At 38.0% G+C, this 27,829-nt stretch overlaps 1 protein-coding gene across 1 annotated transcript in view; it reads left to right on the plus strand.

Annotated features, from left to right (window-relative positions):
• The window catches only part of wnk4b (WNK lysine deficient protein kinase 4b), a 56,649-nt gene extending 33,337 nt beyond the window's left edge, over positions 1–23,312 (plus strand). The window contains exons 5-20 of the mRNA XM_079387199.1: positions 5,390–5,478; positions 7,582–7,801; positions 7,910–8,312; positions 8,444–8,646; positions 9,522–9,595; positions 10,259–10,394; positions 10,595–10,711; positions 12,604–12,777; positions 13,326–13,380; positions 13,629–13,757; positions 16,081–16,967; positions 17,659–17,764; positions 18,509–19,085; positions 19,859–20,064; positions 20,941–21,035; positions 21,182–23,312. Of these exons, the coding sequence (XP_079243325.1) occupies positions 5,390–5,478; positions 7,582–7,801; positions 7,910–8,312; positions 8,444–8,646; positions 9,522–9,595; positions 10,259–10,394; positions 10,595–10,711; positions 12,604–12,777; positions 13,326–13,380; positions 13,629–13,757; positions 16,081–16,967; positions 17,659–17,764; positions 18,509–19,085; positions 19,859–20,064; positions 20,941–21,035; positions 21,182–21,184 (3,474 nt within the window). The 3' untranslated portion in view covers positions 21,185–23,312. The remainder of the gene's footprint in view (positions 1–5,389; positions 5,479–7,581; positions 7,802–7,909; positions 8,313–8,443; positions 8,647–9,521; positions 9,596–10,258; positions 10,395–10,594; positions 10,712–12,603; positions 12,778–13,325; positions 13,381–13,628; positions 13,758–16,080; positions 16,968–17,658; positions 17,765–18,508; positions 19,086–19,858; positions 20,065–20,940; positions 21,036–21,181) is intronic.
• Positions 23,313–27,829: the final 4,517 nt, after the last annotated feature.

Genomic DNA, 27,829 nt, shown 5'->3' on the forward strand with positions numbered 1-27,829 from the left:
CTTGCTGGACAAGTCGTTAATGAGGTATCGTTAATAAGGTATAAGTTGGACGTTTTGATTAATATCCATTAATCATACGAATATGAAATCGATACGTCTCGATTTCCAGAAACTAAAATTAAATTAATAGTTCTAAAATTACTACAATTTTCACAGCTTTCATGATTTGTCTGTCATCAACTACTGTTGTTTTCTCAGCCGATCAGGCCGTTGTTGGTTGCTGGTGTCGCTGGTGGTTTCCAAACTCTTGATTTCTCCATGCCCTTTGTTTTTGCTATAGCTCTAATTGACTTCCTCTTTTCTTTTAGCATCCAAATTGCTTGCTTTTCTCTCAAAGTCAGCTCCCTCATCTTCATCCTGGTTTGTGTCATCATCGAATGCAAGGTTCAGAATGCAGAAGTAATGGACATAACTGATACGACACATTCCCTGCTTTTAATATCTGAAGAATTAATGCAACAGGACACAGCTGATCACTTAGAAAGACCTGTGAGGCAACTGTTCCAATACTTATGCTCACATCAGATAGAGGGATGAAACTCTAAAAGTGCTGAACTTCTTAGCTGGTAAAACATCTATGTGTTGAATCACCCAATTAGTAAAATGTGACATTCTGCATTTTTGTCTCATATTCATATTTTAATCATATTTGTAAATGTCTTGACTCCACAGCCAACAGAGCAATTTTGTCTTTACTCTTCCAATACTTTTGGAGGGCACTGTACATAGATACATAGATACACACACATGCACAAATATATACAGTCAAACCAAAATTTATTCAGACACCTTCAACATTTCTCACAATATCACAGTTCATTCGCTATAGTTTAGAAAATGGTAATAAATTATGACAAGAACACAAGAGTTAAACTGTGTCAGAACAAATGTATCTTGTTAATGTCAGATAACATTGATAGAAAGGTATGTATTGAATTGGGCTGAATAACTGTCAGCTGTTAAATTTAAGTGCTCAATTAGATAATACCAATTTAGGTCAACCAATTTCCAAGCAATGCTTAATTTTGTTCAGTCTGTGGTCTAAAAAGGTCGCATTAGCAATTAAAGAAAAAACACATAACCAAAACATGGTCAGGTCAAAGTGTCTGAATATTTTTTGGTTCCAACTTTTTATAAATTTTACTGTCCACTGTATGAAGAATTTTTGGGTATAATGTCACAGTTTACTTTATTTTGCTATCCTCACGTACATAAATGGACTATAGTGTCCTGGACCCACTAGTAAAAAAAATATTAAAAATTATATCTGGTGTCTAAATAATTTTTGGTTTGACTGTATATATATTTACAGACATGGTCATTGAGTTGTGTTTAGAAATTGTCCTGCATCTTTATAGTTCAAAAATAAAGAGATTTTATACTTTTAAGTTTAGGCTGGTTTGTGTTATTCTGTTTATCTAAAGTAAATTTCACTTGTTCCAGTAATGCAATGCTGTCGCTGTCACGGCTCCAGCTAATTAAGTGTAATACAATTAGACGTGAATCTGGGTCCTGCATTGCCATGGGGACAGATCTGTTCTCACGAGGTTGCGGAGGTGTTAGGACCGAACTTACTAATGTGCATGCTATTGAGAGGACAAAAATTGTGTAACACCTCTGCATATCAGACGTGCTATAATTAGGCCATGTACACATCACTATGAAGACTGTCTCCTCATCTGCCTACGCTTAAACACAGATAAAACTTCGATGAAATGTCATGGAATATAATGTTTTTCCAAGGAACTGTTGCACCTGATTGTAAAAGTATGTAAGATTTGTCTTTTTCACCTTTGTATGACCTTCAGCGGATTGAATGACATGCAGAACCAGAGGGAAACAGACAGAGAGAATTAAGACTGGACCAGAGGTCTGGTAGTCTTTGCGGAGCCAGTGATGTCACTGAAGCATGTGGTCTTACCACATTAGCTCAACTGATAGACCATGGCGCTAGCGACGCCAGTTACGGGTTCAATTCCTAGGTAATGTACTAAACTAATGAAATGAGTAGCTTGAATCAGGAGGTAAGAAACCTGTGTTTATCTGACTGAATTTCTTCCATTAAAAACAGAAAAGAAGACATTTTCAAGACTGTTTTAACTGTTTTTGCCCAAACAAAAACATCATCGCGCAGTAAGAAAGTATATTGTGCAGTATATTGTTGAGATATCCCTTTAACTGTAAGAACCATCATGACAGCTTAAACTGTTCTGATAGCTGTTTTCATAAAATAACACCGCTTTCATGTTCAAATACAGTTAACAATGAATCACACGATGTATTTACCGAACCATGTAACCTTGCTATTTTCCGCATTTATCTTCCAATTCACCCCAAGCCTTTCTATCAAGCATGAGGTCCGCACCAGCAAGATGACTGCGGTCACTTAACTGAGACGCAGAGAATAAAACCCTGCCTTTTCACTGAAATCAAAAGCTTTCAGGTCGATTTATTGGCTTAGTGTGAGCATTAACCTTATAATGAAACTTGCCTGTGAAATGAATGAAAATCTAGCAAAGCTAATCAACCTAATCACAGTTCTCATGAGAGAACATTTAGATGTAAACTACTTTGCCATTTAACACTTGGTTTCTGCGGACACATTTGTTGGGTGGTATGGTCATGCTTATATATGGTATGAGGACATTAATGATTTGGAGTTCAGAACAGTTTGTTTATGAAGCTTCCAGTTTGATACACAAGCACGTGGCATGTTTATGTTTATGACAGCTAGAAAGGTTGGCATATCTGTCTGCAATCCTTGGGGAATGGTAATTTCATATCTACTGTGATGTTATTGTGAAGATTATTGACAGCAAACTTTGTATATAGAGATGAAATCTGGTTTCAAGCCACCAGCACGTAATGGCTGCAGCACTTTCAGCTGGATGTAATGTTGGGCTTATTGCGTAAATGTGAGGCAATGATCATTCCTCAAGCCACTGGTGAGGAAGAAGAAACAGAGAGAAGATGCAGAGCAGAAATCTTTTTCCTTTTTCATTTCTTATAACAGGACTGTGAAGGCTTGCTGGTTTTAGCTGGTTTAAAGTGGCTTCTAACTGGTCTAGCTGGCCTCTTAGATCAGGCTGGCCTTTAACTAATCTAGATGGTCTCTCAGTCTGACCAACTAAAATTTACCCCAGACCAGCATGAACAGGCCGAGAGACCTAATGGTGGTTTAGGTGGGGGTTTTTTCTCAGAAGGGAGAGAAAAAGAGCTGATTAACAGTGTGTGAAACAAACATAAATGGGCATTTGGTTCTTTGCTTCTTGGTCTCAAGGGGTCTTCTCAAAAGACTGATGTCATCAAAAGGTGCCTGACCAGTGAAAAATCATTCAGCTAATCCCTTTCAACTGCCTCCTAAACCCCTGTTGAAAGCCTATGAGATCAGTTTTGCCCAATGCCTCGGACAGAAGCGGTTTTCAGGGGTGAGAACTTCAGGCCGCCCCACCCCCTTTATGCTGAATTGCACCTCTGTTTTGTATTTTCTGTTTTCTTTTGCATCGCAACCTTTCAATGGGCCTATTATCTGAACAAGCAATACCAAAGCGTCCTGGTTACGTCAACAAGTTTCTCGCTCTATTTTCTGGGCAGCTCAGAACATTGAGGTTGCCACAAAAATGTTCTGTCCAACAACAGCATGGATCTCGTCCATAATGCCTTTTGCAATGAGCGTATGGCAGCGGGCCTGGCTGGAAGAATACTGAAGTTACGTCATAGCTTTCCTCCATGAGGATTTCAGGCCAAGAGCGCTGCTTTAAGCGACGATATGATGGATTCAAAACCGTTTATGGCATACATATACTCACACACTATGTGCTTAAGTTTTCGGGATCTCTGTGGAGAGGATCAGTGGGTTCTGTGTGGGTATGATGCTGCAAAAATCATCACAATCCTCAGTCCCTAGCATCACAATTTTGTGGTTTTCACCTCATCTGTTTTACAGTGCGGTTATAGCTGCCTCAGAATTAGATCTTGATTTAATTTTGCTTTTCCACTTAACAAAGGAGATGGACTGTGAAAAGAGCATTTCCTTGAATTCCATAATTGAATTTATTATCATTTAAATGAAAAAAGTGATGGTCCTTCTAGGAGAACAGTGATTGACTGTACAGTGCGGTCCTTTTATCAACCGTTTTTCTTTAAAATCCAGTATAGACTTAATCAAATGTTCTTTGTAGTCATTTTTATAAGTGTGTTTGTGAGTATTTATTATGGCAAATTGTGAAAACGTCCTCACAAGGCTTGTAAAATCGACCAACCAATCAACCAAACCATGTTCCACAAACTACGTCTTGTGTGATCGATGTTTTTCCACAATATGGCGTCTGTTTCCTGTCATTAGATGGCCAACGGATAACACTGATAACAGAAACGTTCAGTCCTTCTATTTAGGCCAGGAGGACTGAACATACTTCTGGCATGATGTGTTCTGTTAACTAATATGTGCTGTATATATATCAAAAACTGCTTACAGTTTTATATGACCAATCTCTTAAAGAGCCTGGTTTATCTTTAATTACAATTTTAATCATTTGTACCATTATTTATTTATTTAATGCCACATCAGATGTCATCAATTAGGTTTGCAGTAAGTTTTGATAGCTTCTTTTCTATTAGGTTCTCTTTAAAGATTCATTTCAAGTTTTATCTCTATCAACAGTTATAGTATAGGTACAATTTTTGATTATTTTTGCAAGCTAAGGGACTCTGTCAATTGAGCTTAAAATGTATTAAATCCAGAACATTTATTTAATCATTGCTTTCTGTATTATATCTTTTATTGTTTTTTTTTTTTATTTTAACAATATGGGGAACCATAGAAATAAGCAGGCTGTTTTTGCTGTACTTTGAAGTCTATATGTGAATTATCTCTGTTATGAGCGGTTGACTTCTTTTTATGTGAAATTAGTAAAAAATTGTCCCTGGCAAGTTGCTTTAGAGATTAGCTTAGGTCTATACAGCCATTAAGAAGCCCAACAGAGCCTGAAGCTTCAAAAATGAAACGCTGAAGGTCAAACCGGCAAGCCTTGTCTGTAACATTACTGAGTTGTTTACACACACTCAGTTTTTCTATTATTGTACTGATTCAGGGTGTGAATCTTTAGGTTTTTTTCAACTGGATTCCAAAGCATTTTTGCAAATGATTCAGTTTGATTTGGCACATAATTTGATGAATTGTGATTAACAACAAAGCAATTCTGTATTTTTTAAAAAGATTCTTGCCCTAATGTGTCTCAGGCAGGAAGATGGATTTTTTTCCCACCCATGCCGTCAATCAAAATAATTGACACCTATGACATTTCTGTTATCTAAAGTGAATTTTCCTTTCCTTTACTCTTTCCTCTCCCCCAAACCCTCCTCCGCTCTGTCTCTCACTCTTTTTCAGGGCATGAAGCCAGACAGTTTTTACAAAGTGAAAGTCCCTGAACTTAAAGAGATCATTGAAGGATGCATCCGGATGAACAAAGACGAAAGGTAACTATAATGTCTACAAGGTTGTTCAACAAACAGGAACATCTGTAACCAAAGAGCTGCAAAGGCGTGTATGTGCACCAGCAGTCATCGTAATGTTTTAACACCTGCCAGACGGGTTTTTACTGTTTGCACATTAAAACAGCAATACCCAGATTCTTGTCCTTTTGACATTTAAACAACTCCTCAGAAAGCCCTGCACGCCACTATTTTTGTTACTCAGCTGCACTGGTTGATATTTCTATTCTGCCCTATATTGATCAGGTGACACGTGGTTACAGAATCAACAGTGTCAAAGATGCCGACATGAACACTTCAGATTTTCTAATGGTACTACTAGGGCATACACTATCTCCTCTGTGTTGTTTGACCTCTGTGGTGTCAGATGGCTTTGGGTCACTAGTTAAAATGAGAGAGAGTTACAGTTAAATCCCAGCTAATCTTACAGACACAATATATATATTTATATTTGGGTTTATTTTTGGTCGCACACTTCTAAGGCAGCTTTATGACCATCATGGAAGTCAAATTTAGAACACTCTACTTTGGCAGCAACACAAATAGCAAAACACATACCTCACAATAAAGTTTAGCATTAGCAAGTTGCTAAGCTAACAGCATGGTAACATAAAAATACACACAATAGCACACACAAATATTGGTTGAAATGTATTTTAATTTACAATGATCTGCTTGAAACATAAGAAATTTAACTATATTAACTATTAGCACTTCTCTTACTTTCTTAGGCCCATGTGCCATGCTAACTTATGATCACTACCCAGATAGCACACATGTCTGTTAAAGATCTCTTGATCTAGAAAGCATCTTCTGTCTACAAACGTCTGACAGGCGTCTTTCAGATGTCAGTTTTACATACATTCTAAATTAGAATCATCTTAAAGACATCTAATAGATGTCTATATGATATTTAAAAGGAAACATCCTATAGACGTATTGCAGCAAACACGTCAGCAAAAAATACGTCTTGCAGGTGTAAATGCGGACGTCAAATAGACCTAGGGTTGGTTTTGGAATAGAGTAACTTTGTGTGGACTTCCTGCAGACATGATTTTTGACTTTTTTTCACTTTTATACAAAAAAAAAGTACCAACAGTTTCCATCAGTACCTGCTCTCCACTTGAAATCACTCAATAACACCACTTTCCTTCTACCCAAAATATCCTCATAATCGTGTAATCAATTTAACATAACACATTTCTGCCAGGATAATGGTCCATTTAATGTCATCCAGCCATTATGTAAAGCATTTGGTCAATAGCCACTAGTAATGACTCACTCCATCCAGCAGCAGGTAATTCTGATGATTAATAGTCTTGATTTAATTAACTCTAGTTTTTGTAGATGTACGTACTCTCAGTCACATTAAGATCTCAAAGTGCTTGCCTGACAGTCCATCTCTCATAAGATGTGAGACATTATTATGCTGGGATTTTACTTGTTTTACCGGTTGCATGTTTCACAAAGCAATAAGGAAATCTGGTTGTAAATTGGCTTAAAATATAGCAAAAATAATTAGCATTTATTAAAGGCAATAGCTCATGTAAACAGCGTTCATCAAAAACAATAGCTTAAAATAGCTATTTTAGGATCATTATTAATATTTGTCACTTGCATGTGGTTTGTAAAAAAAAAATGTTCAAAATACAGAGCTAATTTTTAATGGCTTATAGTGGAAAAAGATGCTTTTTGCAGCCACACTCTTGAAAATAAAGGTTCTTCAAGCGATGCCATAGAAGAACCATTTTTGGTTCCACAAAGATCCATTCAGTCAAAGGTTCATTAAAGAATCATCTCTTCCTTACCTTTTTATAATCTGAAGAATCTTCTTTCACCACAAAGAACCTTTTGTGAAACAGAAAGGTTTTTCAGATGTTAAAGGTTCTTTATGGAACCATTTAGACAAAAAGGTTCTTCTATGGCATCGTGAAGCACCTTTATTTTTAGGAGTGCAGATGGTGTAGTTAAAACATCTACCAGTAGGGGCTAACTAGCTCATGCGAACCAGCCAAACCTTGATGCCCTTTTTTAAAACCCAGAAGGAAATATATATGATCTTATGTGTTTTCTTGGAATCTTGTTTAGGTACACTATCCAGGACCTGTTAGAGCACACTTTCTTCCAGGAGAATAATGGTGTCCATGTTGAGTTGGCTGAAGAGGATGACATGGTGAAGTCTGGCCTTAAACTCTGGCTTCGAATGGATGACACCAAGAAGCTCCATGGCAAGTATAAGGACAACAACGCCATTGAGTTCCTGTTTGAACTCTACAAGGACGTCCCAGAAGAGGTGGCTCAGGAGATGGTGAGATCCAAAATCTTGATTTGATAGAGATTCATGTCCATTTTTCTGTAATTTCCATGCCATTACTGAACAGATCAGCAAAAATAACAACAAATTCATGTCCTTCAGGTTGTTCTTGGCTTCGTCTGTGAGGCAGACTATAAACTGGTGGCCAAAGCCATTCGTGACCGTGTCACCACCATCAAGCGCCAACGAGAGAAGCTCCGCCGACAGGCTGAAGAGGCACAGAGGCGGCGACAAGAGGAGGTGATTGAGGAGGAACCCGAACCTATTCTTGAAGCCGAACCTTCAGTTTCTAACCCACCTGCTCCTAAGCCTCCTGTAGAGATGCCCGTTTCCACCCCTACTCAAGCTCCGCCCACTGTCACAGTGTCAGGCCCCATTTCTCTGCCTGCAAACGAATCTCTGGACTCTGGCTTCAACGCCAGCTTTGCCACCGAACCCGAAGAGCCAGATGCGGATCAGCGGCAGCATTTCAACATACGTCACGCCAGCTACTCATCAGCAACCTGTAAGTTTGTGCACTCTTCTATATATTAAAGTCTGCATGAAATAGATATTCCCCCTTTCTCAGAGGTGTCTAAACCTGCACACTAACAAACAACTTTCTCTTGTATGGTTGAATTATGGTTACCATGGCAGCTGACTGTGAGACAGATGGATATCTCAGCTCCTCTGGGCTTCAGGATCCTTCAGAAGATCGAGTTCCTGTGGCAAACCAACCCTCCACTGCTCCACAACCAACCAGTGGAGCTCCTCATGTGGAAACCCCACCCATTGAAGCGCCATCCACTGAAGCCCCTCCCACTCCAGCTGCAGTGATCCCAGCTCTCCGCTTCCCCTCGGTAGGTTACCAGTGGGCATGAGATGCTTAAAATGATGGACACTAATGACTGTTTGATGTATAATCCAACCAACACTAACAATTAAAAGTGACTAAAAGCGACAGTAAATGCATTTATAATGTTATAAAAGATTTCAGTTTGAAATAAATGCTTGTCTTTTGAACTTTCGATTTATCGAAAAATAGTGAAAAAAAAATTATCACAAAAATATTAAACAGTACAGCTGTTTTCAACATTGATAATAATAAGAAATGTTACTTGAGCAGCAAATCAGCATATTAGAATGATTACATTTACATTTATGCATTTAGCAGACGCTTTTATCCAAAGCGACTTACATTTTGCATTCAAGTTACAGTTTTTTTCATTTTTTTATCAGCTCTTGCTTTCCCTGGGAATCTAACCCATGACCTTTGGCGTTGCTAGCGCCATGCTCTACTATTTGAGCTACAGAAAGCTTTCCTGTAGCTGTAGCTTTCCTGATTTCTGAAGGATCATGTGACGCTGAAGACTGGAGTATTGATGCTGGAGTAATTCAGCTTTGCATCACAGGAATAAATTACATTTTAAAATATATTAAAATGGAAAACAGATATTTTAAATTTTACAAATATTTCTGTAATATTACTGTTTTTACTGTATTTTGGATCAAACAAATGCAAGTTTGGTGAGTATAAGTGAATGCTAGTGCACATTAAAGTTAAAGGAAATGCAAGATTTCAGACCCCTTTTGACTGATACTACCAAAATTCATAACAGACAAGCTGCCCCTAAAATGCCCTTAATGTTTTATATTAAATAAAATGTTCATTTGAATGAGGTTTCAATTTGAGCCACAATTTACATTGCTAAGTGTTTTCCTTTGCCTCCCACAGAGCATTGCTGTGTCCCAAAACACAGAGAGGGCCCAGTCAGGAAGTGCCAGTGGGTTTTCTTCTCCTGTCGACAGGTAAGCTTCTGATTAACAGGCTCCATACACACCAAACATGGGATATCTGTCTAAAAATGTTCACTTAAATGCCCTGAAACGTCATCAACCTGGTCTTAACATGTTAAGCTATGAATGCAGAATCAGTCCTATACAAGACTGCCATTTAAATAAAACCTCCCCCGCTGCATGTGTGGATGTGGCTTTTGTTTTGACGTCAAGAAAATGTGGACCTGATCCCAGCTGTGAGAGCTGTAATCTTACTCACCAACTGACCACAATCGTGCCACGTTTACCCACAGTGCCCGTAGTGCTCCAGTGGAGAGCAGTTCTTTTTCTGTGTGACTCATATATAGAGACACACACACATACACAGCACATAGCCTAGTGGTAAGTGCATTAATGGTATTTAACTCAGGGGTGCAATTTACCTTGAAGGCCGTTTCTGTAGGAAGCCAGACAAAGGCAAAGTAAAGGTGGCACAAGGTAGTCAAATGGGTACACAAGGACACTGTTGCATTTTACTCAATTAGCTCAACCCGATTTAGAAGATCTGTGGTAAATTACTTGGCCTTTAGGGGCTAGTGGTAAACTGATAAAAGAAACGTTCTGTGAAGTCCAGTTCTGTGAAATTCAGGAAGTCTGAATGGCACCATGTGCTTTATATCCTTCCTCTCGGAACAGCTACGCTTCTGATGTCACCTCTGGTTTGAGTGATGGAAACGAGGGCCTTTCGGAGAGAAGCGGGAAAGGTCAGAACAAACGCACAGGAACCAAGCTGCTCAGGAAGAGGGCTCGCTCACGGCTACGCATCACTGGGGTAACTCATCTGTCAAATAGCTATCCTTAATTAACTGTCTATACGTGCTACCTGACCTTACACTTATGCTAATACTGAGTCGGAAAGCATGTCTAAACTCAAAAAACATGGATAGCTGCTTTCAAAATCAATTGCCTTTTTGTGATATACTCACAGATAAATGCTCACAAATTACTCCCTACCTGTCTTTCTTCATGCAGCTGTCCGATAAAGTGGATCGGGTTGTAGAGTGTCAACTACAGACCCATAACAGCAAGATGGTGACATTTAAATTCGATCTAGATGGAGACAACCCAGAAGACATCGCTGCAGTGATGGTGAGCAAGCAACACACTCAAAAACATTTTTTATATATATGAAGAGTTCATTTGCAAAAACCGATAACCGATAACATTTAAAACAAAAAGTAATTATTTAAGTAATAATAACTTAAACAAATACAGGTAATTTACAAAATTAAAGTTAATTGAAAGTATGTTTTTTTACATATTAAATGTTTGTTTTATAGCAAAAGCAGATAACTCCACATTTCATGTTTTAGAGTTAAAAAAAAAACACTCGTTTAATCTTTGTAATCTCCTCAGATGACAATGTAGATGCCTGACAAACGTTATTGTTGTTGCGATCATAAACTGTATGGATGTGATTGCACGCAATACACAGAGCTTTTCATTGTAACGCGCTGCTTTCGCAAGGATCCATGAAAAAGTTTCAGCTTTTATTTTCCTTTTTCGCCCTGAAGAAGATATCACAGGTTCATCAAGTTTGTCGAAATTATCCGTCCTCGATTACTAATCAGCTTTGACGAAACTCCTCTCAGCTAGCACATCTTTTCAAAGTGAAAGTAGCCTTGTCACCTGACCTGAATACAGCACGCTGATTCGCTAAAATGGACTTAGCGGCTTCTGTTCAAAAACAACAAGGGCGCTTGTCGGCTTCTGCAGTAAAACGTGAACTCTAGATACCTTGAAAGTGGACAATACAGGCTTTTTTGACAAAACGTGTTTAGGTTTCAGATTGTGCTATATGTGGAGAATAATGTACGGCACTCAGCTAATTTTTTTTTTTTAAAGTGGCATTTATCGGTTTTTGCAAATTAACTCTTCATATATATATATATATATATATATATATATATATATATATAAAATAAGAAAGAATGATATAAAAAGTTAAATAAATAGAAAAACAAGATATATATAATAAAATAAAATAATTATGTAATATCTTTATCATTTCTAATAATAAAATTGTAATTGTAAATAATTTTTAAAAGTGAATACTTATACAATATATATGTAAATACTTATACAATTTCTGCATAGTCTCTTTTTTTTATAGGAAAATGTCAAACATATTACAATTAATATTAATACAATAAATATATGTAAAGTTATGGGGGTCAAAGTGGACACAAGGACAGAGATAAGGCGGCACTCCTTGTGAGAACTGCATTATACTGTGAGAAGTGTTGATGTTTCAGCTTCTGTCTTTGCACAAACTCTGCTACCTCAAACCTACAGTGGAAAATCTATGCACTATTTCTCTCATCTGTTCATCTAAAACATTGTGTACTGTAGCATCTTCAATTACCAGTGGAAAACCAGTTCTTATGTGTCCATTGTGACTTGTCAGCTATTTTTGATATATTTTTAGCCTACAGGACAAAGAACTAGTTTGTGACTCATCACATTCTCAATTAGTGCTAAAAATCACTGGAATGTCTAGTTTTTTACAGGAATATGCACCATGTGGATTTCGTCTGTGTGTTTTTCAGTTGCTCAATTGGCAGCATGTTTTTAAGATGCCATAGCAAGTTAAAAACAGTTTTCAACTTGTATTCAGTACTGATATGAGGCACAAAAAGATTTGTTAAATGTAATCTGGGGTGAATGTGTTTTTAGTAGAGATACTGAAAATAACTTTTGTTAGCTGCTTTCTTTGGCGTCTTTGTGTTAGCTGTGACTACAAGTTGTTTTGATCATCCAGTCCATGGCCTTGAGACTGGTTTTAGGAGTCATAGACAGTAATGCTACATTATGAGTACATGTCTTTGTACACTGCACTCTATCACTACTCAATATTGGATTCCAGTGGCTTTGAAGGAGACTTTTGAACTCATTAATAAACTCTGCTCAAAAAAGCACGCAAAAGGACTCAAAATTATATAAACCCAATTAACTTATCTGTCTCTTTGCACCCCTTTTAGGTACATAATGAGTTTATCCTACCTGGGGAGAGAGAGGGATTCATCCACCGCATGAGGGACATCATCCGTCGAGCGGAGGCCCTGATGAGGAGAGAGCCTTGGGAGCCGCTTGACCCTAGAGACACCGCTCATCTTCCTTTTCTGAGCGGAGTTGGCTCACTGTCTGCCTCACAGGTTTGAATGCACTGTTTCTTATTATTTTAGAAGAATTTTAGATTATTATAATTATTATAAATATGTCTATATATCTACTGTGTTTTAGCATTTTATAAAAATTTCTTTAAAAAATATTTTCAATTAAATTGATCATATGAAGGTGAAAAGATTAAAATGGTAAAAATGGTTGCAAAAGTTTGAATGAAGGAAATATATGTTTTCAGTGGTTTTTATATAAGAACTTTTATGTGTGTGTCTGGCGAGGGTTTGGAATTCAGTTGTTTACTTTGGCATTTTATATGTTGTGGTTCAGAAATCCAATCTTCTGATCATCAGATGTTAGAGCCAACAATTAACGAACAAAGACACGGTTTTGTTGTTATAAGAGAACTTAGTCATCAATATTGAAAAGTCATCAATAAGAAAGGACTCTGCCACAGTGTGGTTGTAGACTTTATTCGTGCTTGTGTGACAATCTTCTTATCTTTTCTCATACGTGGTCCTAACTTGGTCACTTTTCTAGACGGTGACGTTAATGTCAACGTGTGCTCTGTTTTTCTCCACAGCCCAATCTCCACACGCAGGGCCTCGCTCGCACACACTCCTCCTCCTCGTTGCCTGGTAACAAACACACACACCCACACACCCACACATGCAGATTGCAGAACACATACACACACAAACACTCATCATATACAGTATGTGTAAAATCTTTTCCATAATTACAAACAAATGCTCAATGTGTCGCCCCATCCAAAAAAAAATTCTCAATAAAGGCACTAAATGTATTCATTAAAATAAAAAAAAATGCATATAAAAACGATAAAAGTGCACATCATGATATGACCCTGTTGGTGCATGTCCTTCAGATTATGCTGCTGCCAGTATAGGGCCAGTGACCCGGGGTTCCTCACCTACACTGAGCGCCGACTTTTACGTTGATCCCGATGCTGTTCCACCTGTCCGGCCCCTGCGCTCACAGTCCTTCCACACTACAGGTACAACAGTAAACTACTTTCTCTTTCCTTGAATTTATGTGCTGTGTTTTTTACAATACGTATTATTCCTAAGCAGCTCTACCTAAAATGATACCACATTGAGAATTTGTATAGATAATGGCCGTTCAGTAAGTCATAAAATGGTTACCAGTGATACTTACTAAAAACTTGATCATTCTGAAATCTAATTTGCATGAGGGTGAGGCTCAAATGGTAATTAAGCATGAAACTGAAAGCATAGCTATAAACTTGTTAGATTCTGTCAGACTGAATAGAAAGTGTGTTTGTGCCTGTCATTACATGCAACTTGAATCAAGCCCAGTAGATGTTTTTTTTATTCACACAATGGGTCATTATTGCTCCACTGTTTTAGGTTATTCAATAAAAGCTTGTATTCCAAAATAATGTTTTGATAAACAATTTCATAGTCTATTTTCAGTGTTTGCTGCTTTTGCACAACCTCAGGTGTCTCAAAATTAGGGCTGGGTAAAAAATATAGATTCTCCGATTTTAATCGATCTTCAGTTTAACGCAACGATATCGATTCGGGAAATCCCCGAATCGATTCTTAATGCGTGTGCTTCACGTAAGAGGATATGAATATTCACCTCTCATCCTGAAGGTGTCACCATCTATAGATATACTTACCTGGCAGGGGAGACACCATGATCAAGAAGGCGGTTCACCCAGGGCGAGGCTTGGCCACGGTGTGTGTGTTCACTGCTGTGTGTGTGTGTGTGTGTGTGTGTGTTCACTGCTGTGTGTGTGCACGTTGGATGGGTTAAATGCAGAGCACGAATTCCGAGTATGGGTCACCATACTTGGATGAATGTCACTTCACTTATCTTTCGAATTGCTCCACTAAAAAAAAACAACTGTGTGCACCCTATTATTAATGTAGATGTGTATTTCAATAATAAACTTAAGTAGGAGAGTTTCAGTTACCAGCATTTATATCAAAATATGGATCCCATGTCTGCAAAACTAACATAATAAATGAAATATTGATAGCTAATCGATATCGAATCGAATCGAATCGAATCGAAATCGAATCGAATCGAATCGAAACCATAAAAATAAGAATCGAATCGAATCGCAGAATTGGTCACAATACCCAGCCCTACTAAAAATACATTAGTCTGTCAATCGTTGTATTAACTAAATCAGATTTATGTAAAATGTTTAGATTTCTAACAGTTCTGATGATTTACATTTTTATATCACCACCAAGCTTCCACTATTTGAACCAATCATCTTTGGTCTCTCCAGGTAATGAGCGCTTTGTTCTGTCACACAGACAATCAGTACAGTCCGGACCTCTTGGAGACAGGGTACAGTATTCAGCATACAAGGGGCATCATAATGAACAGTCTCGCTCTTTTATCTTTCACTCGTGTCATTGTAACTCAGAGCACTTTTCCGTGCCTATTTCTCTCTCTGCACACCATTAGCTATGGAGCTACTGGAACAAACTCGATGTCTTGTGTATCCCACTCTTCAATTGGCTTTCTGAACACCTATCCCCATGGAGACCAAGCTTTGACGCCAGTGTCATTGTTGACGTATATCAGGATTTGCTTTTGACACCTGCTGCTTTAAAATGAACAAGTACATTTTATTACCTGAGAGAACAAACTACACATATTACAAAGCCTGTGCACGGTATAAAAGCTCTTTTTCAAGATTACCAGTTTTTCTTTTCTTGAAAGACACATATGGTGACAAATCATTGTGCCAGTGTGTCTGCACATGAAGTAGAGGACTGGCACATGGGGTTTGATAAATGCTCCAATGTGGTTAGCTCCGCTGAAGTAAGGTCACATCCCAATGTGTGGCTTTACTTTTATGCCACAATGATGTTTATGGAGCCTTTTCAGAAGTCAAGCATGGCACTGATAGGTCAAAGTATGTCAGAGAGTCCTATATTAATAAATTATTAATAAATTAATTCTTAGTTGAATATCGAAAATGATCACATAAGATGGTGACCAAGCACAAGAGTTGCAGATTTGAGCAAATAACCACATAGCCAATGATTTTATTTACACTACAGTTTACTCGAGGGACAATCCCTGTGGAACAACCTGGAATTTAGGGCATAAAGGGTGACAGATCATGACTTGTTGTTTGTGGATCTCAAACCCACAACTGCTTTTCAAGTCCTAAGTTTTAACAACAATTTCTTATAATGGCATCAATGGCCACAATGACTGTTGACGACATGATGAATACTACTACAACTTGGCAACCAAGACTGCTATGTTTATATGTATTGAGCTTAACCCAGTGTTTCTCTCTTTCTTCCAATTTCCATTTTCTTCAGGTACCTCTCAGACCTACCAGTCTTTTATGCCCAACTACCCGCAATACTCCCACCCTGATGTCCTGCCACATCTCCTGCCAAATCAGATGCCCCCTCATCTCCCCAAACCACCTTATGCTCACAACACCCACTTCGCCTACCCCTACCAAATTGATCAAGCCTCCCTCAAGAGTCCTCTCAACCCAAGTCCGCTCACCCGCGTCCCCAGCAACCCAAACTTCTTCTCCTCTTCTTCATCCTCTTCTGTTGTTTCACCGGTTCAGCAGTCCGTCGAGATGCCAACTCAAGCTGAAACCAACAATCTGTCGCTTTCAGTTGCCCCTCCACCTGGTCCCCAAGCTGCAGGCATGTGGCCACCACCTTCCCAGCAGCCCCTTATTTCACTGGCCAGTGTTATTTCTATGGCTATGAACTTTGCACAGTCCTTTATACCCCCTGGATCCATCCCTCAAGGGTTCCATCCTCAAATGACCCCTCAAACAGGGTATAGCCCTATGTATCCAGCTCAGCATGCGAGTATGAGCAACACTGATGCTCCATACTACCAGGGGGCACAGAACGGCCAGTATATGGACATGTATCAATATCCTGATGCTCATATGCAGGTTCCGGCACCACTTCCTGAACCTCACGAAGGGGGCCAAACAGCATCTCCACCAGTAGTCCCTCTTATGGAGCCGAGAACAGGCACGGCCCCTGAGATTAAACAGCCCATTAACCCAAACCCAAGCTCTTCTCCGGGATCTAGAAGTAGCCCACTGGCAGAGAGCCAGTCTAACCCCTTTGGGCAGCTCAGAGAGCGGGCAGACAGTTCAGCATCAAGCTCCCGCACCCCATCCAGCACAAGCTCACCAGCGTCCTCCACATCCCCGAGCCCACAAAACACTGTAAGTGTTTGAAATAACACACACAAAACAACTTTTAACCTAAGGGGCAGTTCAGCCAAAAATGGAAATTCTGGGGAAATTCGTATTTACACTCGTATCAAACATAGCAAAGTTTTTTTTTCTTCCATGAAACACAACAGGAGAAATATTGCAGAATCTTTTCTGGCTGCCCACAAATATTATTATATATATATATATATATATTCAAACTTAGCATCACGTCTTCGGTTACAAGATTTATTATGAGGTGTCATCGGTTTTTATTGCATTACAGTTGGAATATAGCCATATGTTTGGGTTGTTTTTTTTTATATTTTAAACAATTTCTCCATTTGTGTTCCACTCAAGGAAGTAAGTCTTTCAAGGAATGACATTAGTGATTAAACAATGACAAAAGTAATTTTTTGTCACTTTAAATACTTCTAAAGTCAAACCTGTTCTTCTACTCTAAATGCATACTGACCTTTCAAACAAAGACATGCATCACCACAAGAACGTCTTTTAAGTGTTTCTGTCAACATAAATATGAGGGTATACTATTAAGTGGAGACATCTTTGTGAGCATACTTAGACAAACCTGTTCTGAACCTGTACAGTATTGTGGGTGTTGTCTGTTATTACATGTCTCAAAGCACCTGTAGAAGGACGTCTGGGGTTTACGCTTTTATTAATGTTTTTCAACTTGTTTCAGGTGTCCTCACCTGTCCCAAGGTCCTCCCCTACTCTATCCATGTCTCTGGCAGTGTCTGAAACAAATACCATCGCAGCCAAATCTAGACTCTCACCTATATCTGAAGGTGAGTTGCACTCTTTCCATCTGTCACACACGTACACACACACACCCATAAATAAAACACACCCTATATTCCTTGTACACAAAGACACAGAAGTACATAAAGGCTACACAGCCAGGCAAGAATACAAATATTTACATACACGTCCATTATTGCATGTGCACACATATAAACAAACTTTTGTGTGCTTTCAAGCTTTCTATTTACCAAACCTGAACAAAAAACAAAAATGTAGCTTTTAAAAATTAATAAAAAATGCTACTTAAGTACCAAATCAATACATTACAATGATTTCTGAAGGATCATGTGAAGACTGGAGTAATGATTGCTGAAAATTCAGCTTTGCCATCACAGGAATAAATTGCATATTAAAATAAATTAAAATGGTAAACAGTTATTTAAAGGTGTAATAATATTCCACAATATAGAACTTGTTTTTATTGTATTTTTGATCAAGTAAATGCAGCCTTAATAAGCATAAGAGACTTATTAAAAAAATACAGTATGCTGTATATATAACTTCGAATGATAATGTACTTTGAAAATAAAAATGTCTATGTAGAGTCTAACTCAAACTCAATTCCTATAATTGTGTATCAAGGGCTAAAATAAAAATACTCAGCTGCCATCTACTGACTGTAGAACCTCATTGCATACTAAACACATTGTTCAAGTAGTTTTGATACATTTGTTTTTTCTTCTTTTTTTTTACCACTTTACTATTCACATTTGTCACCTTGTCTACAGAGAAAAAGTCTATTGTCACAGTGGGACGGTTCCAGGTCAGTCCAAGCAAGGAGATCCCCATTCCAACTCCCAGCCCGACTCCCAGCCTGACGCCAACTCCCACCCCTACAGCTACGCCCACATCCATACCGATTCAAACATGCCCTACAACAGTTCCCCAAGCCACACCCCCCACATACAACAGCCAATCAGACAGCAGCACAGACGTGCAGGTGGAATCAGAAAGCAGTCACACCTCTCTGAATAAATCCCCACCACTTTTCCAAACACCTAGTGAGGCTTTGTGCAACTCAGACAGCAGCCCCTTGTGGACTGGAGAACCAAAAACACCAGAGAAAAAAGTTGTAGAACCAGACGAGGGACGAGGAGGTGAAGAAGGGGAGGAGGTGGGGGAAGAGACAGAAAGGAGGCGGAGGAGGATAAGTGTAAGTTTGCTGGAAAGTTCAGCCGGGAGTCCTCAGTTCAATCTCAGTCAGCCGTGGATGAGCTACACACGCAGCACGTCGTACGCCAGCAGCGACGAGACAGAGAGTGAAGATGAGGGAATGTATGAGGAGCTACAGGAACTCAGAGAGAGGTGAGCCTGTACTGAGGTACACTCCTGCAAATCCCTGTATGTTCTATGAAGTGCTTCATCAAATTCTAGCAGTGAGCCAAAGTATAAAGTCTTAACTTGTGAAGCAGCTACTGTAACTCTTATAGTTTAGACCCAAACCGTCAGTGTCCATTATAGATTTATTCATCCCAAACGCTTTTTGATCTAAGATTACCGAACATGTTCAGTGCTGTCAAAGTTTTCAGGTGTGGAAAGCTCTGATGACATAATGCAAAAATATAGAAAAGCAGAAAAGCACTTTCACAGATTATATCCTATGTTATATTGCTGAATGAGATCTAATAGTTTATCAGTAACTTATTAATAAATTGGGTAATACTTCATTTTGATAGTCCACTTTAGACATTCTGCTAACAGTAAGTAACTTTGCAACTACATGTCAACTAGCAGTCATTAGAGTATTAGTAGACTGTCTGCTTAATATCTTCTAACACTTTATTTTGAAGGTTCCACAACATACATCATACTGACTATCAGAAACTTTGCAAGTATACGTCAACTTATTCTACTAACCGTAAACCTACCCTATTGAGAATTAGTTGACATGTAGTTGACACGTAGTAACAAAGTTACTTATAGTTTGTAGAATGTCTAAAGTTGACTATCGAAATAAAGTGTAACCATAAATTGTGTATTTACTAAGCGTGTTCACATTATTTAGTGATTAAGGGTCACTTGAAGCTTTAAAACCAATGACTTGTTGTTGACTTCCTGTCCTTCTCCCTCTTTCTCAGACATGTGGCAGAGGTTCAGGCTCTCCAGGCCTCTCAAAAGCAAGAGATTGAGGAACTCTACAAACAGATGGGTAAAGTGCCCCCTCCCGGAATCGTGTCTCCAGCGGCTATGTTGTCCAGCCGCCAACGTCGTCTGTCTAAAAGTGGAGGGTTCCCAAGCTCTCGCCGAAATAGCCTGCAGAGACTGGATATACTGCCCCCTACAGGTACCATAGGAAAAGTTACAAATATTTTACTGTATATTTCGTCTTGGAAATGTGTTCACAACCTATTTTGTACTGAAAAGGGGTAAAAAAAAAAAAAATTAATAAATAAAAAACTGTATATCTAGGTAGCGACTTAATTGTATCAATTTGGAATTGATTGGATCATGAAAACCGGGTGATACATGTCGAAATCAAGTCAAGCTATTGACGAGGTTGAAAAGTAAGAGGTTTCTTTTGAATAAGGAAGGGGAAGTGGTGTGTGGCCAAGTATGGTGACCCATACTCAGAATTAAATGCTCTGCATTTAACCCATCCAAGTGTACACACAGCAGTGAACACACACCCGGAGCAGTGGGCAGCCATTTATGCTGCGGCTCCCGGGGAGCAGTTGGGGGTTTTTGGTGCCTTGCTCAAGGGTCTCACCTCAGTCGTGGTATTGAGGGTGGAGGTGAGACCCTTGAGCAAGGCACCAAAAACCCCCAGCTGCTCCCCCCAAATGTTCTCTTGTCATAATATTACAAAAGAAAAACATTTATTTGGAATACTCAACATATTGGCGCCATATTATTTATGTGATTCTAAAATATAGTTTTACAGACTTTTTATTGACGGACATTTAATTTTTTTTTATTATTTCCACATATTTTAAGATTTAGTTCATCATCTAGCACTCACTTAAAGGGATAGCAGTATATCTTATGGCCCTTGGATTGAGTTGCTGTGTGCATTCATTTCTCAAAAAAAGTATGACTTTTATTAATGTTACTTTGTAAGGTACCTTTTTATAACAAAGTATTATAGATTTATAGTATCGACCATTTGTCATTTATAGACAATATAAATGCATTAATATAATTTCCACAAACACACTTTCAGGTATCATACGTAAGAACTCAGTGAGCGGCAGCAGCAGCGGGTCACAGGAAAGGACCAGTAAAGGAGTGACCTTTGCCTCTGATTATACCAGAATTGTGAGTGATACCTTCTATTTGCTTTAATTGATTACTTCCTTTCTGTACCTTCTTAACCCGTTTTGGTTTGTTCTTTATCCCTGCTAATGGAATATACAAGAGAGGAATCTGACATGCACTGACCTCCCTTTTTATCTTTCTGACAGTGATTTCGTTTTCTAAGGAGCCCTTTGGCCTTTGTACCACTCTCCTTATGGACTGAAGTGACACCATTGCTTCCTCCGATGTGTGTGAGCACGTGTTTGTGATGTCAGGAAAGGAGTGTGTGTTCTTCACAGACTGTGATGTGAATATTTTTAACCAGTATACCTCTGTTCAGTATTCTAAGGATGATTTACTTACCTAGTGAGCTTCTGAAGAGACAGGACACTTGGAAGCACAGACTTTATATATGAAACTTGTTTAGAGATGTGATGTAGTTGATCTCAGCATGGATTTATGGAGAAATGCCCACTCATTTGCAGCTATAGCACCCCTAGAGGTTGAATGTACAAGTTGCAAATGTGTTTTCACTTGTCCATGTGGTTGCTCTCTATAATTTTGACAATTATAGATCAACTAGTCAGTTAATGTTTTATTCCAACTCACAGGCCATCACAAATACCTGAAAGAATCGGTACTGTAAACAACTTTATTTTCTTTTTTGCAAAAATGCAATGCAATTCAATAAATTCAGTCCTTATAAAGAGTTTAGGCCTCACTGTAGGTTTGCTTTTAAATAAACAGTATCATGTACATATTTGACAAATTGTAAAAATGTTCATTATAGTGCAATGTTTTTGCACTCTCAATAATTGCACAACATATTTTTCTGAACTCCCATGACTCGCGGTATTGACATTCTTTTTTCATGATATATATCTCTGATGCCTCAAATTGATCTAAAATTAATGTAGATGTTTTGAGTATCCACATCGTAAAAAACAACAATGCAGAATATATATTAGACCTATATTTAGAGCTAAACCCACTTAGATTTCGTTCTGAAATTATTTTAATATGTGACCCTGGAGCACAAAACCAGTCTTAAGTCGCTGGGGTATATTTGTAGCAATAGCCAAAAATACATTGCATGAGTCAAAATGATTGATTTTTCTTTTATGCCAAAAATCATTAGGATATTAAGTAAAGATCATGTTCCATGAAGATATTTAGTAAATTTCTTACCGTAAATATATCAAAACTTAATTTTTGATTAGTAATATGCATTGCTAAGAACTTCATTTGGACAACTTTAAAGGCGATTTTCTCAATATTTTGATTTTTTTGGTCCGATCCTAACAAACCATACATCAGTGGAAAGCTTATTTATTCCGCTTTCAGATAATGTATAAATCTCAATTTCGAAAAATTGACACTTAAGACTGGTTTTGTGGTTAAATGAGCATAATAAGCATGTTTAAATGCACTTTTCAATCAAGTCTCATTTAGATATTACGCTAAAGTGACTAAATAAATTAATTTCTGAAGGTAACAATCTATCCAAAGTATCTAAAACCAAATTTAGAGACCAAATAGGGGACAATCACATACATAAATCTGCCTTCAGTTCATTTAATGTCCATACTGCCATATTTTTCTTAATTGTATATTGTAATTATACATTTAGTTGTAATTTTAGTGGGTACTGATTAAGAATTGAGTCCCTCCCGATGTTAAAACTTAGCATACGGTGTGATTTTGCTTTATTTAATGGCTTTTCAGCTTATGGCTGCCTAATGTTTCCTATATTTGAAACCTTTCTGTCTTAATGCTTTTCCCCTTTGTTATTCGTATCTTAGTTAATAGAGTGTGAAATGAAGATGTTAACTCGTGTTTTCTTAATTAAAAGAAGAAAATAGCAAACAACTGAAACACCGCACTTTTCAATAGATGCCACAGATTATCCGTATATAAGGACACTTGTGACGTGTGGAGTCTCGGTTTATATGCTTCGGCCTATGCAGTGATGTTACATATATATGAATATGTGAAGACAAACATAAGCATATTGACAACTGAGAAACGGTGAAGTTTGAACAATTGTTGCCTTAAAGTATCTGCGTTTGATTAGACAGCAGGTGTGTTCTACTGCATAGCGAAAGAAGATTTATATATAGATATATATTTAGATAAAGAGAAATGCTGTATTATATTATGCGAAAAAATGTTGTACTGCCATGCAGATTGTGCCTATTGTTGTTTTTTCTTTCTTTTTTTCTTTTTTTTTTACAATTTATTCTTGATTCCTAGATGAAACATGATTGTTATAAATGTACAAATAAATGATTCACAAACAACCAAATGTTCTCTTAAACTGTGTGAACATACACATACACATACACTGGGGTGTAAAGGCCTGAGACCACTAATGAAAATGCTTATTTTTTGCAATAAATATGTTATTAGCATAACAGTATAGTTTAAAAAGTAGAGTTAAAATGTCTTTGAAGGAATACCTCAGCTTTGTCACAAATTTGCTTGATTGGTGACCAGTGCAGAATCTTAAAGGAATCGTTCACCCGAAAATGAATATTTCCTAAACATTGGTTCACCTTCCAGCCATCCAAGATGTACAGTAGATGAGTTAGTTTCTCATGTATAAAACGTGTTACGTCACTTGCTCAACAATGGATCCTCTGCAGTGAATGGGTGCCGTCAGAATGAGAGCCCAAACAGCTGATAAAATATTTTGAAGCAAAAAGCAGTGTAAGAAACAAATCCATCAAGAAGTTTTTTAACTGTTGCTTCTTGCCAAAATATCAATCCATAATCTATAATGATGTTTCCTACAGTGAAAAAGTCCACCCAGTTTTGTCCTCTCACAACATATGTTTAGAACTCTTCTGGAATTTTTGCTTGTAAACTTCCTTGATCTGTTCATATTTCTCTCCTGAAGATGAGTTTTTCACCTGAGAAGGCAGTATTATGGCTAGAGGACTAATTTTAGCAGGAAGCAATGTTTTGAAGTTAGAAATGTTCTAATGATGTTTTTTTTTGAGCACAGAGCTTTTCACTTCTGAAGATGTTAATTGATTGACTGGAGTCGTGTGGATTACTTGTGGATTATATTTATGTTTTTATCAGCTGTTTGGACTCTCATTCTGACGGCACCCATTCACTGCAGAGGATCCATTGGTGAGCAAGTGATGTAATACTAAATTTCTCCACATCTGTTTTGACAAACTCCTCTACATCTTGGATGACCTGTTTAAGGGGGAACTATTTATTTGCATCCAGCTGTTTTTACCGCCCCCCCCCCCCCCCCTTTTTTTTATTCAGTCCGTATAAGAATGTTCTGCTTGGCGTTGAGCAGCTGTTATTTATAACTGCATGCATTCCCTGGATAGATCCGAGACTCAGCCTCACCGTCCAAGAACATCATCTGTACTGACCCTTCTCCTATTGTAGGATGAGGAGAGCGATATTTTTACTACCTATTGTTCTTAAACTAGGTTGATTCAGGTCATCATCACATTGTGTAGCTTGTATGTATTTATACTGCAAGAGAGCCAAAGAGCAATAACCCAAAACCAGCTCCATCCAAAGACAACATCGGGGACTCGGTTGCCTGTAGATCGTTCCCTCTTTGTTTAATGATCCAGTTTGACAGTAGTGTGGTGGGATGTTGGCCATAAAATAATGCAATAGTTTGAATATGTCCTTGTTTGGAAATGAGCCTTCTTGCTGCACAGTTTATGGTTTCAAACAGTCGTATTGGCCAAAGCACAGCCGTAAAGAAGAAAAATGTATATAATTTCTATTTATTCAGCAGAAGGGAATGACTGGGGATAATGAAGGCAGGCCTTAGTGTATTGTTGCATCAGTATAGAAGTATGGGTTGTAAAAAACATCTGTGAAGGACAAAACTATATAAATTGAGCAATGGTTTGCTTTCACATCACGGCCACTAGAGGTCAGTAAAGACTCTCTTTCCATCTTTAGTTTGTTCATAGAGCAGAGGCGGAGTGGAGCAGCTGGTGAATAGAGGGACGCAGTATATAGGGCCCAGAGCCTGAGAGGGGCCCGACTGAGGCCCCTCTCCCCTCCACTAAACGTGACTTTGAGGTTCCATAGTAAATTCTGTGCAATGGGCCCAGAATCCCTAGCGACTCCACTGGGCAGAGGTATCAGTCACTGCATTTCAATTGGCATACTAAATAAATAGTAGCTATGTGAGATTAGAATTAACGTGAATTATGGTACGTTGACAATTGGATGACAAAGGTGCTCAGATGGAGTCCATCCTTGCTTTAATTGCTTTAATTTTTGGACTAATTTTACCATAAGTTTGTGAGAGTACAGTCTGCTGTATTGTTTTTACTTAAAGGTAGATGAACTTAGTGTCAAATGAAATTAGACATCCATTCTGACTAAATATAAACTTTCTAGCTGTACGAAAGTGGCGAGGAATGCAAGGCTGAGGTTTTAAAATCTGTGAACCAGTCTTGCTATCGACAACTAAAACTATTTTACAAAATGTTTTTGTTCATTTAAATAAAGTTAAAAATATACAACTAAACAAAAAATTACAAATGCTGTAAAATATTAAAATTACTTATTTAATTATAAATTTTATCATTACTAATAATTATTTTAAATATTAAAATACAAAAACTAATAAAAAATTACATTCAAATAAACACTTAAAATAATAAAAATAAAAGCTTATTCAAATTAATAAAAAAAACTATAACAATATATAAATAATTCTAAAATAAAACTGCTGTGAACGCATTTAATTATTTATTTATTTAGTCATTTAGCAGACGCTTTTATCCAAAGCGACTTACAAATGAGGACATAAGAAGCAATCAAAACCAACAAAAGAGCAACAACGTGCAAATGCTATTACAAGTCTTGGTTAGCCTAATGCAGTACAGATATATATATTTTTTTTAAATAAAAAGACATATAGATAAAAAAAATTAGAATAGAGAGTGTTAGAGTTAGAGGGTCAAGTAAAGATGGAACAGATGAGTTTTTAGCCGTTTCTTGAAGATGGGTAAGGATTCGGCTGCTCGGATTGAGTTGGGCAGGTCATTCCACCAGATGGGAACAGTTAATGAAAAAGTCTGTGAAATTGTTTTTGTGTGTCTTTGGGATGGCACAATAATGTGTCGTTCACTTGAAGAACGCAAGCTTCTAGAGGGCACATAAGTCTTAAGTATAATGAATTTAGGTAAAGGGGTGCAGAGCCAGTGGTGGTTCTGTAGGCAAACATTAATGCCTTGAATTTAATGCGAGCAGCTATTGGTAGCCAGTGCAAATTGATGAACAGAGGCGTGACGTGCGTTCTTTTCGGCTCATTAAAGATTAATCTTGCAACTACAAGCAGTTCTGTTTTAGCTAGGTTGAGTTGAAGATGGTCTATCATCCAGTAAGAAATGTCTGTTAGACACGCTGGTATACGAGCAGCTATCGTCAGGATGGAATGAGAGGTAGAGTTGAGTGTCATCAGCATAGCAGTGATATGAAAAGCCATGTTTCTGAATGACAGAACCAAGTGATGTCATGTAGACAGAAAAGAGAAGTGGTCCAAGAACTGAGCCCTGAGGCACCCCAGTAGCTAGATGTTGCGATACCTCATCTCTCCAAGACCCTTTGAAGGACCTATCAGAGAGGTAAGACTCAAACCTCTGGAGTGCGGTTCCTGAGATGCCCTTTCTCAATAGGGTTGACAAGAGGATCTGATGGTTGACCATATCAAAAGCAGCAGACAGATCCAGCAAGATAAGTAATGAAGACTTGGAAGCCACTCTTGCAAGTCTTAGGGCTTCAACAACAGAAAGCAAGCAACTGTGAATTATAGGCCAATTCACAGTGGCGCCATCTATGATTTTTAACAGGAATGAAAGTGAGGCTGTAAGGAATAGACACACATCTCTTCAGTGGGTTGTACTGTTATTTTAAGTGTTTTTGGATTGTTCCGCTGATGAAACATTGCAAAAATTTATTTCCAAGGAATTTAGTAGACAAAAAATTCCAGACAACATGAGATGTGGCAAATTATAAGTGGTCCAAGTCCATACTTGTAGTGGGTAGTATAGTATGCATGTTGGGAAGCAGCCAATGTCATGGCTGACATGTTAATAATTAAAAAAGTTAAAAATATCAGACCTGATGCTGTTACAAAACATTTGCATACATTTAGAAACCGTTGTGTACCTAAGGTGAAATATATATATATATAATCTTTGTAGAATTTTATGCTATCTTAAAGCATATTGATTAAAAATTAAAAAGGTTTTTCTTCCATCTACTCTATTCCACATTTGTCACTAATTTAAAATTAATTAAGTCAGTTTAATGGCAAAAGGCACCATTTGTCACAATGAGACTGCCAGCTATGACATTGTCTGTGAATACTGTGGGTTAATCCAGACTCGATGTGTTTCACAGCGTTCTCCTCCACAACATCTCCAATCTGACAATCTGCCACCCTTAAAAGACACATGTGGCCCCATTCTCTCCTTCATTGACTCCATGTGGTCACCATGGTAACCCAGCAGTGGCATTTTCCAGCGCTGCCACGGGGGGAATTCCTTCTTTTTGGCACAGAATCTCTTCAGGGGAGCTCGCCTCAGATTCGATCCTTAGCAACCAGTCGTTAAGCCGCCTTGTTGCCATGCGAGGTGTACCACGCAAGAACCTTTTCCAATTGCCTCCGCAGACACTTGCAGATATGTACAGCTTTTATATGGAATTCACAGAGAGTGTTGTGTTATGGTTGGTGGCACTAACGTCACACCTCCAACAGGTCACCTGCACTGCTGCTTATGCCACTAAGTATATATATATATATATCAAATAAG

The sequence above is a fragment of the Barbus barbus genome (assembly GCF_936440315.1).
Source record: "Barbus barbus genome assembly, chromosome: 3".
NCBI lineage: Eukaryota > Metazoa > Chordata > Actinopteri > Cypriniformes > Cyprinidae > Barbus > Barbus barbus.